This window comes from Amblyraja radiata, chromosome 29 (assembly GCF_010909765.2).
Source record: "Amblyraja radiata isolate CabotCenter1 chromosome 29, sAmbRad1.1.pri, whole genome shotgun sequence".
Taxonomy (NCBI): Eukaryota; Metazoa; Chordata; class Chondrichthyes; order Rajiformes; family Rajidae; genus Amblyraja; species Amblyraja radiata.
This window is the reverse complement of record NC_045984.1, coordinates 26738653-26756091: the sequence shown is the minus strand read 5'-3', so window position 1 is coordinate 26756091 and position 17439 is coordinate 26738653. Positions and strand designations below refer to the sequence as shown.

Here is a 17439-nt window from a genome sequence, read left to right as displayed (position 1 = left end):
TGATTCGGTATCAGTGCCTGAATCTCTCTCTTCCCCAACTACTTTTCAACCGATCATGTTAGGAGTGAAAGCCCTGGTGTGATTTCTCATCAGCTCTGGCACTCTGAGGCAATTTGAATGGACGTTTAACGCACAACTGACAACGGTAATACCTGATTTATGCAACACCTTTTTAAGAACACTTGCAAGTGGGGGAGGGGAGGTAATAAAACTGGCAGCTTAACTTTTGTTAGATCTTGTACTAGGAGTAAGCAGTTTTTTTTTACTTTGAAGGACCTCATTTATCATGGTGCTCTTTGAAAATTTTTAAAGTACCAAATTTGAAGTAAAGTTTACGAGGGAAGATGGGTTTGAATTTGAATGGATGGTAAATCGAGGGCGCTGGCTGTGCTGCAAGAGTGATGGACAGTGGCCATCTTCCCCCATGCCCAAGGACATCACCCTCCTGCCTGTTCAGAAAAGTTCAGAAACTTGGAAATGCAAACCGGTAAACCAAAAAAAAAGACCTGATTTTATAAACATGCCCTTTCTGTTTTTTTTTCTATCGTTATCTGACACACAACTGTTTATGAAATCCTTTTTGAGGACATTAATAATACATCGCAGGTCCAGCCGTAATCTCACCTCTTCCAAATGGATTCAAACTTGACAAGAGTTAAGGACGTAATCAATGGAGTCCATCCAGAAGCCCCGGAGGTTGTGCTGCATTGAAGTGTCACTCGGGCTCCTGCCTCTCACATTCTGCCCCACGTGACAAGCAGATATAATCTCATGCAAAATTCAACTGGTCTGTGGATGCCCAGGTCCCAATGGGCAGAAGACTTAAGAGGGCCAAAGCCTCATCCTCAGGCAAAATTCAGAATACTGCATATGCTCATCGCATGCGCTAGACTGCGGTAATGGAACACGGTACCACATGACCAAGGAAGTCACATGAACAGGCAGTAGTCACGTGACACCACCTATCTATCGGTGGAATGTTGCTCTCTGATGATCAAAGTACAGTCATTATTTTTAATAGAGTGCATTAAAGTGCTCCACGACTTGAACACTAACTGCTGAAACAATTTACAGAATAACCAGCTATAAACAAATTAAACAAAATTGTCCTTAAGTGCAAATTGGCGAAGAACCCGCTCAAAAATACAAGTGTAAGTTATTCTAGTGGTTAATGCTTTTGATACCTTCAAGTTTCTTTAGTAATTTCCCCCCCCCCCGAATAGAATGCAATGATTCAAATAGGTCAGAGTACGGGGAGATCTGCCCGTGTTCTCCAACTATTCCCAAATTATGATCAACAACAGATTTAGATTATTTACTGATAACTAGATCAGTCGGGTGCTGAGGCAGATGAGAGGGAAGGGTCAGGTTTGCTCAGACCAACCCAGGTTAAATGCTATCACAATAACCTTCAACATTAGACGATGTGCATACTCAGGTTGGAAGCAGCTAACCCCTGATCTCAAAGCTGACGTGATGTTTTCCCCAGCTCTTCTTCAACTCTGCATCCTCTGCAAGATCAGCACGCATTTATGACAAGCACACCCAGGCTACCAGCGCAACCACCTCTTCCCAAACACTGTGGAGACTTGAAACCAGGTTATCAAGAAAGATCCCGTGCTCAATTGCTTTGGTGTAACTTAAACGTATCAGAGGCATGAGACAAGACTCCAACCTGCTCGTGTAGCACATTAGGAGTGCACCCTTCAATCAGTAGAGCAACTCATCAGTGCTGAAGGGAATTTCAAGCCAGCACTGCCATTAGTATCACTATTCACCCAGAGGAAATGATGTGGGTAGTTTGGCAAAACTGCAAGATATAAAAATAAAAGTCTAAAATATAATCAGTCCACTTGTGACCCAGAATGGAATTGTCTTCCCAGTCAAGCAGAGGAATATTGCCGACAACTAATTTATGACTTTTCCCTTTGGTCCTGGGCAGAACGCGAGCCAATTCCACGCATCTTTTCCTCTAGCTTCAGCACCACTGGGTCCTCCCACCCGCACCTCAGAACTCGAGTCCCTACTACCCAAACTACCAGTGATATGAATGGTGCAGCAGAGGATAATTAATAAAATCATTTAATTAATTACCAGGCAAGATCTGGGAACGCCAGGTGAAATAGTTCATTGTCAACAGAATTTTGCTCAGACTGAGAGACAACAACAAACAAAGTTGTTGGGATAGACAACGTGCTGGAGTAACGCAGCGGGTTAGGCAGCGTCTCTGGAGTAAAGGACCATGCGACGCTTTGGGTCGAGACCTCAACCTGAAACGCCCCCCATTCTTTCTCTCCAGAGATGCTGCTGCCTGTTCCCGCTGGGTTACTCCAGCATTTTGTGTCTATCTTTGGTGTAAACCAGCATCTGCAGTTCCTTCCTACATAAACATTGTTGGGGTACTCATCCCACAGTCGAGAATATTAAAAAAAGATAAAACATCAAGGTGACGTTCCTGGATTAAGGGAATTTTAGTGGACACACTGCCACCCCCCCCCCCCCCCCCAAACCCCCCACGCTTATCCCATAACCTCAGCGTCCAACCAGGATTTGCACCGTGACCCAGGAAGGGAGGCTTGGAATTTTAAGCAGCCTTCCAAGTAAACTGTCGATCTCCTGACAATGGGTGCAAGGGCGTGTACAAGTTTATTAACAGCAGGTTGTACAATGGGTCAACCGTGGGCCTGCTGCTAGTCATCACAATGGCAAGTTGTGTCGCAGTGTTCAGCAGGCGGGTGGGTCCTGGAGCCACAGTAATCCCGCGGAGGTTTTGGTCGGGTCAGCTCGGGACACTGTCGGCATGCTTCCGGCAGTGGCTGCTCTTGCGATCGCTGCTGGTATATCTCCTTCCCTTCCCTCCCCCTTCACCCCACAACCCTTGTTTTGGGATTTTCCCGGGTCCTGCTCCATCTCCGGAGACTGCGAGCACTTTCGACTGTGCACCTCACGGTTCAGAAGAAGATGATCTGGTTGCCAGAATCGTCCGTCTGTTTTGTCACGGCGGTGACGGGCGTGCCCTGGAGCTGGGACATTCCACTTGGCATTGGAGTGCTCACTGTGATGGGCTGCGGCTCGGGCTGGATGTCCATCGGAGCCACAGACTCTGTCGCGGCAAAGGAAAGCACCAGTTACAACCAGCAAACTCTCGGGAATAGTTATTCATCACGTCAAGTTAAAAAAAATAATTAATATAAATACACAAAATATCATTGGACTAATTCAAACTGATCCCCAAACTATCTACAGCCTTTTGTAAACACCTTGAAATAGTTCATCAAATGGATTCTTGACGAGAAAAAGAGATCATGAGATTCAGGATAATTAAATATACAGAATAAACATTGTTGAGCAGCCGACATTTGTCAGTCCAATGTCGAGCAAATTCACTCTTAAAACAGTTTCTGTATTGAACCCCGGTAATAATTTCTGGGAATCAAGAGATCTTGCCACACAACCAGTAATAGTAATGAGGTAAGTTGTCGTTTGTAGTTGCTGCTTGAAGGAGCCAGGTCGGGGGGAAGGATTCATCTAATACAGATGTGGCCTTTACCACTCCCGTCACGGACAAACTGTTACATTTAAACCAACTCCTCTCCCTCCCCCCCAATTAAACTTTTACAAGAATAAACATTAAATATGAGCAGCTAATAGCAAAGTCCAAATTAAGGAATCAAGACTGAAGATACAGTTGAGAAGCAGGCAGTTACAAAATGCTGGAGTAACTCAGCGGAACAGGCAGCATCTCTGGAGAGAAGGAATGGTGACGTTTCGGGTCGAGACCCTCCTTGTCTTCTGAAAGTGTCAAAGAGTTTCCAGCGGGAACTGTTATATATAGAGTCCAGTCTAAAGGAGGGCACCGACACGAAACATCACCCATCCTTTTTCTCCTGAGGTCCTGTGGAATGAGCTTCCAGTGGAAGTGGTGGAGGCAGGTTCGATTTTATCATTTAAAAATAAACTGGATAGTTATATGGACGGGAAAGGAATGGAGGGTTATGGTCTGAGTGCAGGTAGATGGGACTAGGGGGAGAATAAGTGTTCGGCACGGACTAGAAGGGCCGAGATGGCCTGTTTCCATGCTGTAATTGTTATATGGTTATATGCTGCCTGACCCACTGAGTTATTCCAGCACTTTGTGTCTATCTTTTGTAATATATAGAGATGCAGTTAGTGGTCAAATAGTGTACTGGAGAATGCACTATGATGTCAGGTGGAAGTCCGGCCATCTGTGGGAAGATGTGCTGGCGTTTGGGACCAACAGGGGCCATTTCCAAGACCGACCAAATCAGGCAATGTATTAATGCAAATCTCAGATCAAATGGTGTAAAAAAACATAAAGAGAAATGAAACCTTAGCACTAAGTATGGAAAGGTACATGACCACAAGGAAAAACTAAACTTCAGTGATTGCAATGCTCTGAAAGGAATGTAAAAGGCATTATGGAACGACTTTCTTCTTTTTGAAAAGTAAGAACCATTATCATTAATAAAAGTGGAGGTCACTGGATGATGGGGCAAAATAAAATAATGAAAAGGTACAACAGAAATAATGGAAAAGATACCTAGGAGCCTTGGTTGACAATGATGAAATCTAGATCAGAGAAGTAACATTTTCTCTTTTTTTTTAATTTGGCAGAGGGCTGGCTGAGGATGCACTGCTGGAGTTAGAGAATGAAGGGGCAAACGAGGCAAAATTAATAAAAGACAAACGGGGGCTGAAGGAGAGGGAAATAAACCTGGTTGGGAACAAAGTGAATGCATGGGATTCTGCTTGTATGATGGCTGATGAGCAACACTGGTAGGTTGAGCCAAAAAGTTTGTTTCAGCAATTAGATGTGTGTATTGCTGAAAGGAACCGAGGTTGGAGAATGGGGAAGACACAATGAAACTGAAGATTGGTAGAGCTCAAAGGCCTGGTTCAACAATATGTCTCTTCGACGGCTGTACGTGCAAGTCCAGGTTGCTGGTTGTCCTCACCTTGATGGGAGAGACTTTGGATGCTTGCTATCACCGGGCTTGAAGACCTCCGGCCTCTCAGCACCCCATCATCTTTTCCGAAAAACCTTGCCGGGTTTTGTCTCAAGTCCGCAGCGACTGATCCTTGAAGCAAAGTGAACAGTTACTCAGGTGATAAGTTAAATAGTTGAAAGACAACATTGAATTATATAAAATGATAAATGTCACAAAGCTGGAAATTAAAATGATGTGAAATATTTACAAAAGGCAGCCAGGTTCCTGAGTGAAAATAGGGTAGTGGACGATTGGGCTTCAGTAGAGAGAAAAGGAAATAGATTTAGCTTTGATGGGGCTGAGAGCTGCTGCCTCACAGCACCAGAGACCCAGGTTCGATCTTGACCTAGGTGCTGTCTGTGTGGAGTTTGCATGTACTCTGTGACCTCGTGAGTTTCCTCCCACATCTCAAAGATGCCTGGGTTTGTAGGTTAATTGACCTCTGTTAATTGCCCCTAGTGGGTAGGGAACGGATGCAAAAATGGGATAACATAGAACTAGCGCAAACAGGTAATCGATGGTCAGCATGGTCTCTGTGGGCCGAAGGGCCCGTTTCCACACAGTATCTTTCAATCGATTCAACCAAATGACCATTTGCTGCCTTCAAAATTATTTTGCTTTTAGAATTTAGTTGAACGTGTCCATGCCAAGATAGGAAGAGAGGTTGGCTTTCAAGTCAAACACAGGCATGTAATAGCAAGGTACACAAAAAAGCTGGAGAAACTCAGCAGGTGCAGCAGCATCTATGGAGCGAAGGAAATAGGCAACGTTTCGGGCCGAAACCCAAGGGTTAGAAGGAACTGCAGATGCTGGAAAATCGAAGGTACACAAAAAAGCTGGAGAAACTCAGCGGGTGCAGCAGCATCTATGGAGCGAAGGAAATAGGCAACGTTTCGGGCCGATAAATGTTGGCCAAGGGTTTCGGCCCGAAACGTTGCCTATTTCCTTCGCTCCATAGATGCTGCTGCACCCGCTGAGTTTCTCCAGCATTTTTGTGTACACCCAAATAACTCTCCAGCTTTTTTGTGTACCTTCGATTTTCCAGCATCTGCAGTTCCTTCTTAAACAGCATAGTAAGGATCGGTGGTTGGCCTTGGACAGGGTCTTGGCATTTGCATGCTTGCACGCTTGCACACTGGAATGGCCAGAGCTGATAAATGAAGGAATTAGGTTTACCTGATGAGGATAGCACCGATGAAGAGGGCATTCCAGCAATGGATTGTCGGTCCTTGGCTTTTCCACCCTTCTCTTTCCCCCCTTTTAAGGTGGCAAGTTTAGTCGGGATCTTCTGTTGTACTCCAGTGTGCTTCAGACTTTCATTGGTGGTGCTCACGAGATGAATGGGCACATGGGGTTTCGTAATGAGGGATTGCCGGATATCAGGCGAGCGAGTAAACATGGAGGTGTTGCTGTTCTCCCTCTGAAGATGGACTTCAGCAGCTCGCTCGGAGTGCTCCATCAACGTGCTTGACTGCCCGAGGTCCTTGGTGCCATGCTGGGCCAGTCCTGGCTCGCTCTGCGGTAGAAGGCTCATTTCAGCTCTCTCTCCATCAAGGCTGTGGGGATGAATGAAGCCTGGAATCTAAAGGTTCAACAATAAATGATGAGTCCACGGCATGTTGGATATCATCAACAAACCTTGACTGACAAGGAAAAGACACATCAAGACATCAGTATTGTAAAGACTGTACAGGTGAAGTAATAGTGCTACATGGTGCCCCAATATTCAATAAGAGCAGGGCTGATCTTCACTTTTATGCCATATTCTTTCTGATACTGATATCACCACATGGATCAAGTAAATAGAGTCGCTGCCTTACAGCGCCAGAGACCCAGGGTTCAATCCTGACTACGCGTGCTGCCTGTACGGAGTTTGTACTTTCTGCCCGTGACCGGGTGGGTTTGCTCCATGTGCTTCGGTTTCCTCCCTCATTCCAAAGACTTACAGGTTTGCAGGTTAATTGGCTTCGGTAAAAATAGTAAATTGGCCCTAGTGTGCAGGCGAGTGCTAGTGTATGGGAATCGCTGGTCAGCACGGACGCGTTGGGCTGAAGGGCCTGTTTCCGCGCTGTATCTTTAAACTAAACTCTCTTATTTTTTCAGCACATAAAATGTCTGGCGGGATCTTATGTAATTTAAGTAGAATTTATATTTTTGTGCCTGTTGGGGAGATGGCGCCCGCATAGCGGACAAAAACAGACTGGACAAGCTGATCAGGAAGGCCGGCTCAGTGGTCGGGGCTGAGCAACGAACGGTCCAGCAGGTGGCAGAGGCCAGAACTCTGAACAAACTGGGTTCAATTATGACCAACCCCACTCACCCACTCCATGCCCTGAAGGTGATCAAGAGCAGCATCTTCAGTCAGAGACTGATTGCACCAATGTGCAAAACTGAGAGACATAGGAAGTCCTGTTTACCAGCTGCTATAAGGTTATATAATGCGCATAAATAACTGCACTTTTTTAAATTAATTGTATTTTAACTTGTATTTTAACTTGTTAAGTATGGAAGCTATTTGAGGAAATGTGTGGTGTTATGTCTGTCTTGAAGCTGTCGTGGCACTGTAATTTCCTGTAAAGGATTATTAAAGGTATAATCACAAAAGCATTTGTCAGAGTCTACGTGTCTACAATGCTGCTGCCAGCAGTATTCTCATGTACTTGTACACTGCTGCAGTTGTGCACATGGGGATAATCTCGACTTGACTATTGCTCTTTCTCTAAATATAACGCAAGCCTCATCTGAAGCCAAAATATCGTTCCATTAAAAGCCACAAAGTGCTGGAGCAACTCAGTGCGTCAGGCACCATCTCTGGAGAATACAGATCGGTGATGTTTTGGGTGGGGACCTCTTCAGACTCAAAGCGTCACCCATCCACGTTCACCACAGATGCTGCCAGATCCGTTAGTTACTCCAGCACGTTGTGTCTTTTTTTGTAAACCATGATCTGCAGTTCTTTGTGCCTAATATTCTTCCATTGCTAGTTTGTAAATGAGCCACAACAAATTAGCACTTCCTCCACCGAGTAACCACTTAACTGATGCTGCTTTACACTGCGTCCTCACTGGACTAGCAGTATTAACAAAGCCTCGCTGCTCAGGAGGTTTTCCATAATTCTACTGTAAGAACGGCTCTACTGCCCTCCAGTGGATCGCTACCTTTACCCCAGAGAAGAAGTTTTGAATCCATCGTGCACTGACAGTTACAATAGTTTCTTCTTTAAACCGACAATACTGAGGTTTAGTGGCAGCTAACTAATTAGAGTGAGGCTGGTGAGTGTTGTCTGTCAGTGTCTGTTCTTTACCAGGTAATCCATTCAGCCCAATAATGAATCCACAAGCCATTTCCACCCACGCTGTAGTTCTGGTACCAGTGGATCATTAGTAATGCTATTCCTATCGTTATTTCAATTGTTTCAGACTAAAACTTTGTACGGTTTCAGTTAAAACTCGTTCTCTTTTCACCAACAATGAAAATACTAGGGGAATTGCCACTTGGCTAATCTACACACCAATGGCGCGGCAGGTAATATTCATCCCTCAAACCGTAGTGTAGGTAGCAATGTTACAAAATTTTGAGATTTAAAAAATCAAGTTGTAATTTATCCCATCAGATAAAGCATAAAAAGAAGTTTAATTTGACACCTAATTCACTTTCATATCTCAAGTATTTAAAAAGTTATGGCCATTTTCATACTCGGAAATTAGCATCTTGTTCCCTATTGATTTTCTATGGACATAACAAAAAAGCTGTGATCGTGAACAGTCAAAAGCCCACAACCTTCTTAAAAATTAAGAGAACTGAATGAAATTTTCAGTTATCGTAGATTGAACCATTCTGAAACAAATATAAAATAATCTTACTTGGATGACCTGAAATTAAAACATATAATTAGTTAGTTACCCAAGTGTAGCTAATTTCAAACTTCAATTACTAGATCTAAACATCTATCCATTTCTTAATAAATGATTAACATTTTTAAATAGCCTAAGTGTCCAAATAATATTCATAAATAATTCACAATAAAACATGATTTTTAAATCTCATTTACATTAATTTATAGGCCAAATGGAAGGAATTTAGTGTTCAATTGCTGTAAATTAAAGTCCATTTTAAATCAGCTTTCTAGTGGGATCCTGTGAACGCGCTGGTTTGGAACGTTCACATTGCGGTAGATTTGTGCCCTCAAATGCCCAGAAAAATACTGCGGAGATAATGGGCCCAAAATGAGCTACTCGCAATATTAAACTTTGTATAAAGGGATCTTAAGAAGCCCTTTTTAATGTAAAAATAAGCAGCATACCTTCTGTGGTTTGCTCTATGCGACCCTGACAGCTGCCGGTGGTCGAGGGTTTAGAGATTGATTTTTAAACTACTATAACTATTATACGAGGCCTTTAAAACTAATAATAGCTTTTGCGACGGGGTCTTCCAGTGATTTTTCGTTAATAATTAACTAGGCTGAACATCTTCGATTTGAACAGCCTAGAGAAAATCGCGTTTTAAACCCGCCCCCCTCTAAACGGCGCCAAAATCGCGCACACCCGCAGCGACAGATTTTCAGCGACGCTTCAGGTAGGCTTTGCAACATACCTAGTGTAGGTGTTTATCTGATCATTACACAAACACAGAATACTCTCCATGCTGTAAAGCGGTCTCTCTGGTGGCTGAGTCCATATTGGCTTCAAGCAAGAACCCGACTCACCCCACCCTTTACCCTCAATCCAGAAAATTCTTGCTTTTCCGATACTAATGTTGTTTCCTTTTGATCAAATTGAATTTGCCCACGGGGCAGCATTGTGGCGCAGCGGTAGAGTTGCTGCCTTATAGCGCCAGAGACTCGGGTTCAAACCTGACTACGGGCGCTGTCTGAACGGAGTTCGCAAGCTGTGACCGCGTGGGTTTTCTCCGGGTGTTCCGGTTTCCCCCCACACTCCAATGGCGTACAGGTCTGTAGGTTAATTGGCTGCGATGATAAATTGTAAATTGTCCCCAATGTGTTGGATAGTTTTAGTGTAGGGGGTGATCGCTGGTGGGTGCGGACTCGGGTGGGCCTGGAAGGCAGTTTCTGCGCTGTATCTGTAACTCTAAAGTCACACCACAACATCGGGAGTGCATGTATTCCACACCCCAATCACCTCCCATGCTCAATAAATTCCACCGTCACCTTTGGTTCTTTTACTTAAGAAAGAACTGCAGATGTTGGAAAAATAGAAGGCAGACAAAAATGCTGGAGGAACTCAGCGGGTGAGGCAGCATCTATGGAGAGAAGGAAAAGGCGACGTTTCGGGTATAGATGCATTAAAACCATCCTGGCTCGAAGAGCTGAATGGCCTACTCCTGCACCTATGGTCTATTGTCTAATATATAGTGCGCAACATTTTCAGAGTGGAGGCATCAGCACAAGGTTGAAGGATGAGTAGATTCAACAGCACTGCCCGAACGAGATTCATTTCAACCTGGAAATTCTCTGTAGACGACTGGCACCGGCCTCCTAGGATTGTGTACAAAGGTGGATGGAGAAAGGAAATGTCTCTGGCCATGGTAGAACTGGACCCTGACAGTAGAGAACCATCACTGTTGTAATTTAGGAAGGGTAAGAATATGGTCCCTGAAGCAGCACTGTGACATTAGTGTAAAATCTGCTTTGGTGATGTTAATAAAAGGATCAACATTGGCCAGGACACTGGGGATAACAGAGTATTGTGGAATCCTTTGACAGGATAGACTGGACTTTGGTTCAATACCTCAGAGTTTGCACTCGAGTAATTCTTTTTTATGTTCGGTGGATGTTGTAAAGTGTAAAATGTACATCTGGCAGTGCTGAAAATTTGGTTAATGCCGAACTAATCAAACAATTGCAACACTCGACACATATTAAAACGTTACTTTCTATCATCACCAACAGAGCAGGGCTGGAATAAAGTGGCAGCCTAGATTTTTCCACAAGTGCCTGCAGTGGACATTGGACCTTCTCAATGAACAATCACACTGAGCCATTACTGCTCTGCCATTCATTACCTGTGCAGCTTCAGATGAAAACACGACTGAGCTCTGCTTCAGATGTTTGCGCTGTTGCTGTTCCAGGCGCTCCCTCTCTCTCTCGACCGTTCGCTGGGACTCTCGCAGACGCTCCAGATCCTGCTGGTAATTGCGCCGTTGGGACTCCAGCTCCTCCTTCTCCTGAGCCAGCTGCTTCATCTGCTTCTGGAGCTCGTCCTCGCAGCCGAGGAGCCGAGAGTTCTGGAGGTCCAGCTCCCGCTGATGCCGATCACGGTCCCGCTCCCACTTCTGCTGCTCCAGCCGCACCTGGTTCTGCAGCTTCTGAACGTTTGCCCGCTCCTCGCGCTGCTTCTCGAAGTTCCGCTGCTTCTCTTGCTCCAGAAGCTGGCCGCCCCGCGAGCCTGCGGGTCGATACTGCCTGTCCCGCTCCCAGCTCGCGCCCATATTCCGCTGCATCTCAATGTAGCTGTCCTGTTGGGCAATCATTACCTGAGGGAAACAAACAACCAGAGCACTTCAATACAGGTACACAGCACACTGCAGAAGGCTGGGGTATGGGTAGTGTGGTGGGATCATTGTTCCACTTGAACTATCTACTCAGTATCTTCACATCCGTTGTCCAGTACCCAACACCGCAAGTTAAGCAGTGACTTACATGAACTACTTTTCAATTCAATTCAATTACTGTATTCACTGCTCAATGATCATCACAGTAGACAAAAATGCTGGAGAAACTCAGCGGGTGCAGCAGCATCTATGGAGCGAAGGAAATAGGCAACGTTTCGGGCCGAAACGTTGCCTATTTCCTTCGCTCCATAGATGATGCTGCACCCGCTGAGTTTCTCCAGCATTTTTGTCTACCTTCAATGATCATCACTACAAATTGGGTGACAATTTTGCAGAATATCTTTGTTCCATTTCAAGCAGTTGTCTGTCACTTGAATTATTTGTCTCATCCTCTCAAGGGTCTGTCCCACTAACGTGACATGTCGCGGGGTGACACCTGTTTGGTGGTGAGTAGTGGCCCAAAGAGTCGTACCTTTTTTCTGGATTTTCAACATGTTGAACATTTTCGGCGACCTGCTGCGACTATGACGGGTGCCGGCAAGTCGCCGGAAAAAAAAAATCACGTAAGTGGGACAGGTCCTTCACTCCGTCACCTCAGCCTCCTTCACTCCGTCACCTCAGCCTCCCTAGTTTAGACGCCTATCTTGGTTGGCAAGATAAGTTGGACTGAAGGGGCTGTTACCGCACTTTATGACTAAGGGTGCAAGGATGAGGGGAAAGGTACCTTTAACCCTTGTCTTCTGCATTGTAGATCAATTTACTCATTTTTGGTCTGTTAGAATTATTTTAAAATACTCACCTTCAGCTTGTAAAGCAGATGTGTCAGTCTCTGCACACTCTGGACCAGCTAAAGATAATCAGACATCTATTAGACACGAGTCAAGAGATGCAAGTGTTAAATTGTCATATGTGCCAAAAGCAGAACAAAGGGACACTCACTTAAGGCAGCACAACAGGTGGGTTAACAAAACACTCACAAATAACACAACAACAAATATGAATTAAAAATCCCAATATTAGTGCAAAAAGCCCAAGTCCTTAATGCAACCAAGCCAGTTCAGTTTGGTACTTGTAATCTTCAAGGCCACATGGTTGTTGGGAAGGATATATTCTTAAATGAGATGGTTACTGTTTTCGGACTCTAATACCTTCTTCCTGAAGGCAGAGGTGAAATGAGAGTGTGGCCCCTTGATGATGCTGGCTGCCTTTATGAGGCAGTGCCTCCTATAGATCCCTTCAATGGAAATTATACATACAAGCAACCTAAAGATAAACCTTTTGTTTTGATTTTAATCTGCCAAGAATATCACTTTCCTAAAACTCTGATGTTTAATAAGTAGTGTATAAGTATTCTGTTATCGTTCCCTTTAAGTAAAAGCAGTGTGATGTTCAGCCATCCCAATTTTGTTTTTTGAGTTTCACTTCACCCAATCCCTCAGGCTTTCATAACAAGTTTCATATTATCTCATCATCACTACTTCAGTTATCTCATCTTCTCTTTGTGAGGCTGTGGGCTGTCTAAATACCCACTATGCTTATTTCATGACGGTGTGAACAAAACGCCTACTTTAGCCATGCTAACCCATAGTATTGGTGGTCCAGGGACACTGTTCAAGAGGGATTTTCACTCAGTGAAGAAAATGGTACACTTGGATTGTGAGGAGCTTGGATTGTGAGGAGCTTGGATGTTCCGACCTGCTGCCTGACTATTCTGGGGGACTGGAGGATTGAGAAGTGCTGTGAAACAGGCCCTGTTAAGTTGCTGCCATGCACTTGCAGATAACAGATACTGGCAATGATGGAGACTTAAGCCTGCACACTGCTGTGCTGGAAACCGAGCGATTCTTGTTCTAAAATTATGTCAATGATGAAAATAAGTCTACTCAAAGCAGAACTGACCTCTGCATCACACATCAAACTGATGTTACTACTGCTACACCACCAAGCTAGATCACTCTGAAAGACAGCAAATGGAAACACCATGTTAGACACAATGATCGATGTTTACCAAATGGGAGTTCTGGTACACAGAAACAGCCTGAAAGCTATTTAACCACAGCTTCAATAAATATGTGTGGTTATTGCAACAACAAAACAGTTGATAGTGAAAGGTTAGTTTTATTTTCATGTAGAGATGCTCTTTCTTCCATTCACTAATGCCCCGTGAGCTTCTCCACAATAAATACAGATCAACTATATTGAACCGACATGAACTAATGAAAAGTTTGACGGTGGGGTGGGCCGCTGGAAGCCTTGCAGCAGCCTGGGGCTCGGCTGGACGGGGGGGGGGGGGGGGGGCCGCCCCAAGAGGCCTATAACGTGGACTGGACGTGGCCTGCAGGGGCACAGAGCGGAGGAGGACAACAACGACCATGCTTGGCCAGGCCCACGCTGCAACACCGCCAGGGCAACGGCATTCATGGTCACGTCAAGAACTCTACACCTATCACAATTGGGACTTGAAAATGGTGCCAAATCTAGCGACTGTATATTGTTTCAGTATACTACTACAATACACTTGTACTGTATACGAGGTGCTTATCTAAGATGGATCTAAGTGCTTATGTATAGTGACAAGTACTGAACTGTATACAATATACATGACCAATAAAAGTACCGTTGAACTACCCTGTTCTTCTATGTGTCACCCTGGCAGATATAATGACCATTATGGTGAGCAACTAATTTTGATCAGTGCCAAGCAATTATGAAAACAATATTTGCCCCTTATCGCCCCATCACCTTGATCTTAATCAGCATAGTCCTGGTGTTAAAATCTCTACCAGTTGGAACTACAGTTTACTCTGATCATATAGAAGAACCCTGAATTGAACAGTTTATTTTATGCACTGTTTGCTGATCTAAGTTGGATAGTGGAAGGGTTGCTACAACAACTGGGCAGGAAGGACGGAAAAGCAACCAAGGCCTGTGATAAAAATAGCAGAACTAATATTTGTTAGCACACTGTGTATGAGAGTTTGGTTTTACAAGGTGATTCGCTGGGGACGTTTTAAAGAATGAAAGGATGCAGAGTAACAGACTCCCCAGTGATCGAGGGACTGTCTCGAACAAAGCAGACCAGAAATGTAGGTGGGGAAGCTGTCAGACAGGGTTACAGCTCATAAGAGAACAGAACACGAAACGTTAACATTTTAGAGCTGTTTAGATTGATGCTTGAATTTTCAGAAGGGCTTTGATAAGGTGACACACACGAGGCTGCTAAAAACAAGATAGGAGATCAAGGCATTAGAGGTGGCAAATCTGTGGGATCCATTGCCACAGATGGCTATGGAGGCCAGGTCATCGGGTATTTTTAAAGTAGAGATCGATACATTCCTGAGTAGTAAGGGTGTCTAAGATTATTGGGAGAAGGCTGAATGAGGTTGAGACGGAAAAATAGATCAGCCACGATAAAATGACGGTGGACTCGATGGGCTGAATGGTCTAATCCTGCTCCTATGTCTTATGGTCTTATTAGGAAAAAAATATTAAAAGGACATGAAACATGACAAATGCATGGGATCGGGTACAAGGATCATCTGGAAATGTATGCAAGATGGACTGTGTGAGCTGAATGGTTTGTACGCTGTCATTTCTATACTTGAAGATTATTAATCCATTAATGGAATGTTGAAGCTTTATATAATAAGTGAGTGGGGATGTGGAAGGGAATTTCATCAATGCACGGGATGAAGATCGTACATTAGGGGTTCATCAGAGGTACTGTACCATTTGTCCACTCTCATACTCCTGCAGCTGGGGATCCGAACTTGCCCGAGATCCAGGTTTCTCCTTCAGCTCACTGCTGGAAGACAACGTGTTCGACTTTTTCTTGATGGAGCCCTCTGAATATAGGAAAGGAAAATTAGGAGCAGAGAAAAACAAAAAATCGTGACAACTTTCACAGGACCCCTTGCCCAGCCTAGATTCAGATTCAGATTCAATCTTTATTGTCATTGTGCAGTGTACAGTACAGAGACAACGAAATGCAGTTACCACAATTACCTTTGATTAGATTAGCTGAGCTGCTGTCGTAGCCTCCAAAAGTCTCTGCTCTGCGTGGCAACCCCGAGGACCCCAGGCTGTCTTCTAACTGCCAGTGTATGTTGTAGGGTTGACAGGCAATAAAGCTCTGAAGCTTTTCAACTGGAAGGATAAAAAGTCATGTTATTTATACAAGACTTGGAAAAGGTTAGGTAGTCTGCATTCCCTCATGGGACATATTTAGTTTAGTGATACAGCAGGGAAACAGGCCCTTCAGTCCACTGAGTCCATGCCAACCATCGATCACCCGTTCACAATAGTTCTATGTTATTCCACTTTCACATCCACTCCCTACACACTAGGGGCAAGTTACAGAGGCCAATCAACCTACAAACACGCATGTGGGAGGAAACCAACATGGTCACCGGCAGAACGTGCAAACTCCACACAGACAGCACTCAGGGTCAGGATCGAACCGGAGTATCTGGCACTGTGAGGCAGCAACTCTACCAGCTTCGCCACTGTGCCGACCCTCTGCGTATGAAAATAATTAAAAGATTCATCCAAAATTGCCTTTTCTTGACTTTCTTGGTTATATTTGGAGACAAGAATATTAGCGTTTGGGAAAGGGATATAGTGTACAAGGTTGCACTACCTACTGGAAAGATGAGTTGGCTGGAGCAGTGGAGGATGGGGAAAGGGAAGAGCTTAATCACTGTTGGTCATTGAGATCAAGGCTGATCACTAATCTGCAACACAACCTTAGACAGGCCATCGCAAGGTCACTTGAGAGTGCTGTGGCTGAGAGCCAGAATACAGAGATAACATTCCCTATATCCATCTCTGCAAGTTGGAATCAACACACTGCACTAGAAATGGGGCTCTAAACTTTGGTTGCTATATCCTTATAGATGAGTGTGCTGACAATTACTATCATTTGAAGAATGACTTTAAATGATGTGCTCAAGAATAGCGATGGTCCAGTGTCAGAATGTTTCTGACAGAAATAGCAAAGGGAGGAGCACTGTTTGAGAGTGGATGCAAGATTCCATTTGACCGTTGTCATTTATTATCCCAGAGGTTCTCAGCGAGACACTAGCAGGCACTTGCTTGCAACCACATTACCTAAAGGACAGATTTCCAACGATCATAGCGTCAGAAGAAACAGGCCCTTTGGCCCAACTTACCCATGCCAACCCAGATGCCCCATCTACGCTGGTCCCTCCTCCCCTGTAAACCTTTCCTATCCATGTACCTGTCGAAATGTCTTTTAAAAGTTGCTACAGTACCTGCCTCAACTACCTTCTCTGGCAAATCTTTCCATATACCCACCGTCCTCTGTGTGAAAAGGTTGCCCCTCAGATTCCTATTAAATCTTTTCTCTCTCAACTTGAACTTGTGTCCTGTGGTTCCTCATGATTCCCTTACTCTGGGTAGAAGCCATTGTATATTCACCCCTTCTATTCCCCTCAGACAGGCTGCAGTCTTAAAACACTCCGATCCGTGTCTCATGACTAGTTCAGGGCTCCTGGCTCTAACTCACCTTCTTTCAACACCTCGGTGAACACAATATCTCCCCGCTGGGACTCCACAGTGTCAGATCGAAGCAGTGCACGTTGCCTTCCCGTGTCCAGGTAACCATTGACTTCCGCTATTTCATTGTAAATGTCCAGCTTCTCGGTCAGGGTCCTCCTGAGCACATCGTCCTTCGTGCTCAGATGCTCTGGAAGTGGAAGAAAGAAATACTCAGTGAGGCAGCTCTATATGATGCCACTGGCCACAGATCCACAGCAGCACAATTAAAACTATCCTGCTGAGCTGGGCTCCGAGGCCACACCTGGTGCAGTGCCTTGTCACATAAAAGGATCAGTAGAAG

At 44.6% G+C, this 17439-nt stretch overlaps 1 protein-coding gene across 2 annotated transcripts in view; it reads right to left on the bottom strand.

The window, feature by feature from the left end:
- Positions 1–1000: 1000 nt before the first annotated feature.
- arhgef18 (Rho/Rac guanine nucleotide exchange factor 18) overlaps positions 1001–17439 on the bottom strand; it is a 150778-nt gene continuing 134339 nt past the window's right edge. For both annotated transcript variants that reach the window (XM_033046983.1, XM_033046984.1), the window contains 9 exons: positions 17107–17286; positions 15585–15725; positions 15309–15424; positions 13479–13535; positions 12379–12426; positions 11031–11501; positions 6186–6591; positions 4977–5099; positions 1001–3103 (listed from right to left, as the gene is read on the bottom strand). In XM_033046983.1, coding sequence (XP_032902874.1) covers positions 2952–3103; positions 4977–5099; positions 6186–6591; positions 11031–11501; positions 12379–12426; positions 13479–13535; positions 15309–15424; positions 15585–15725; positions 17107–17286 — 1694 coding nt within the window. In that variant the 3' untranslated portion in view covers positions 1001–2951. The remainder of the gene's footprint in view (positions 3104–4976; positions 5100–6185; positions 6592–11030; positions 11502–12378; positions 12427–13478; positions 13536–15308; positions 15425–15584; positions 15726–17106; positions 17287–17439) is intronic.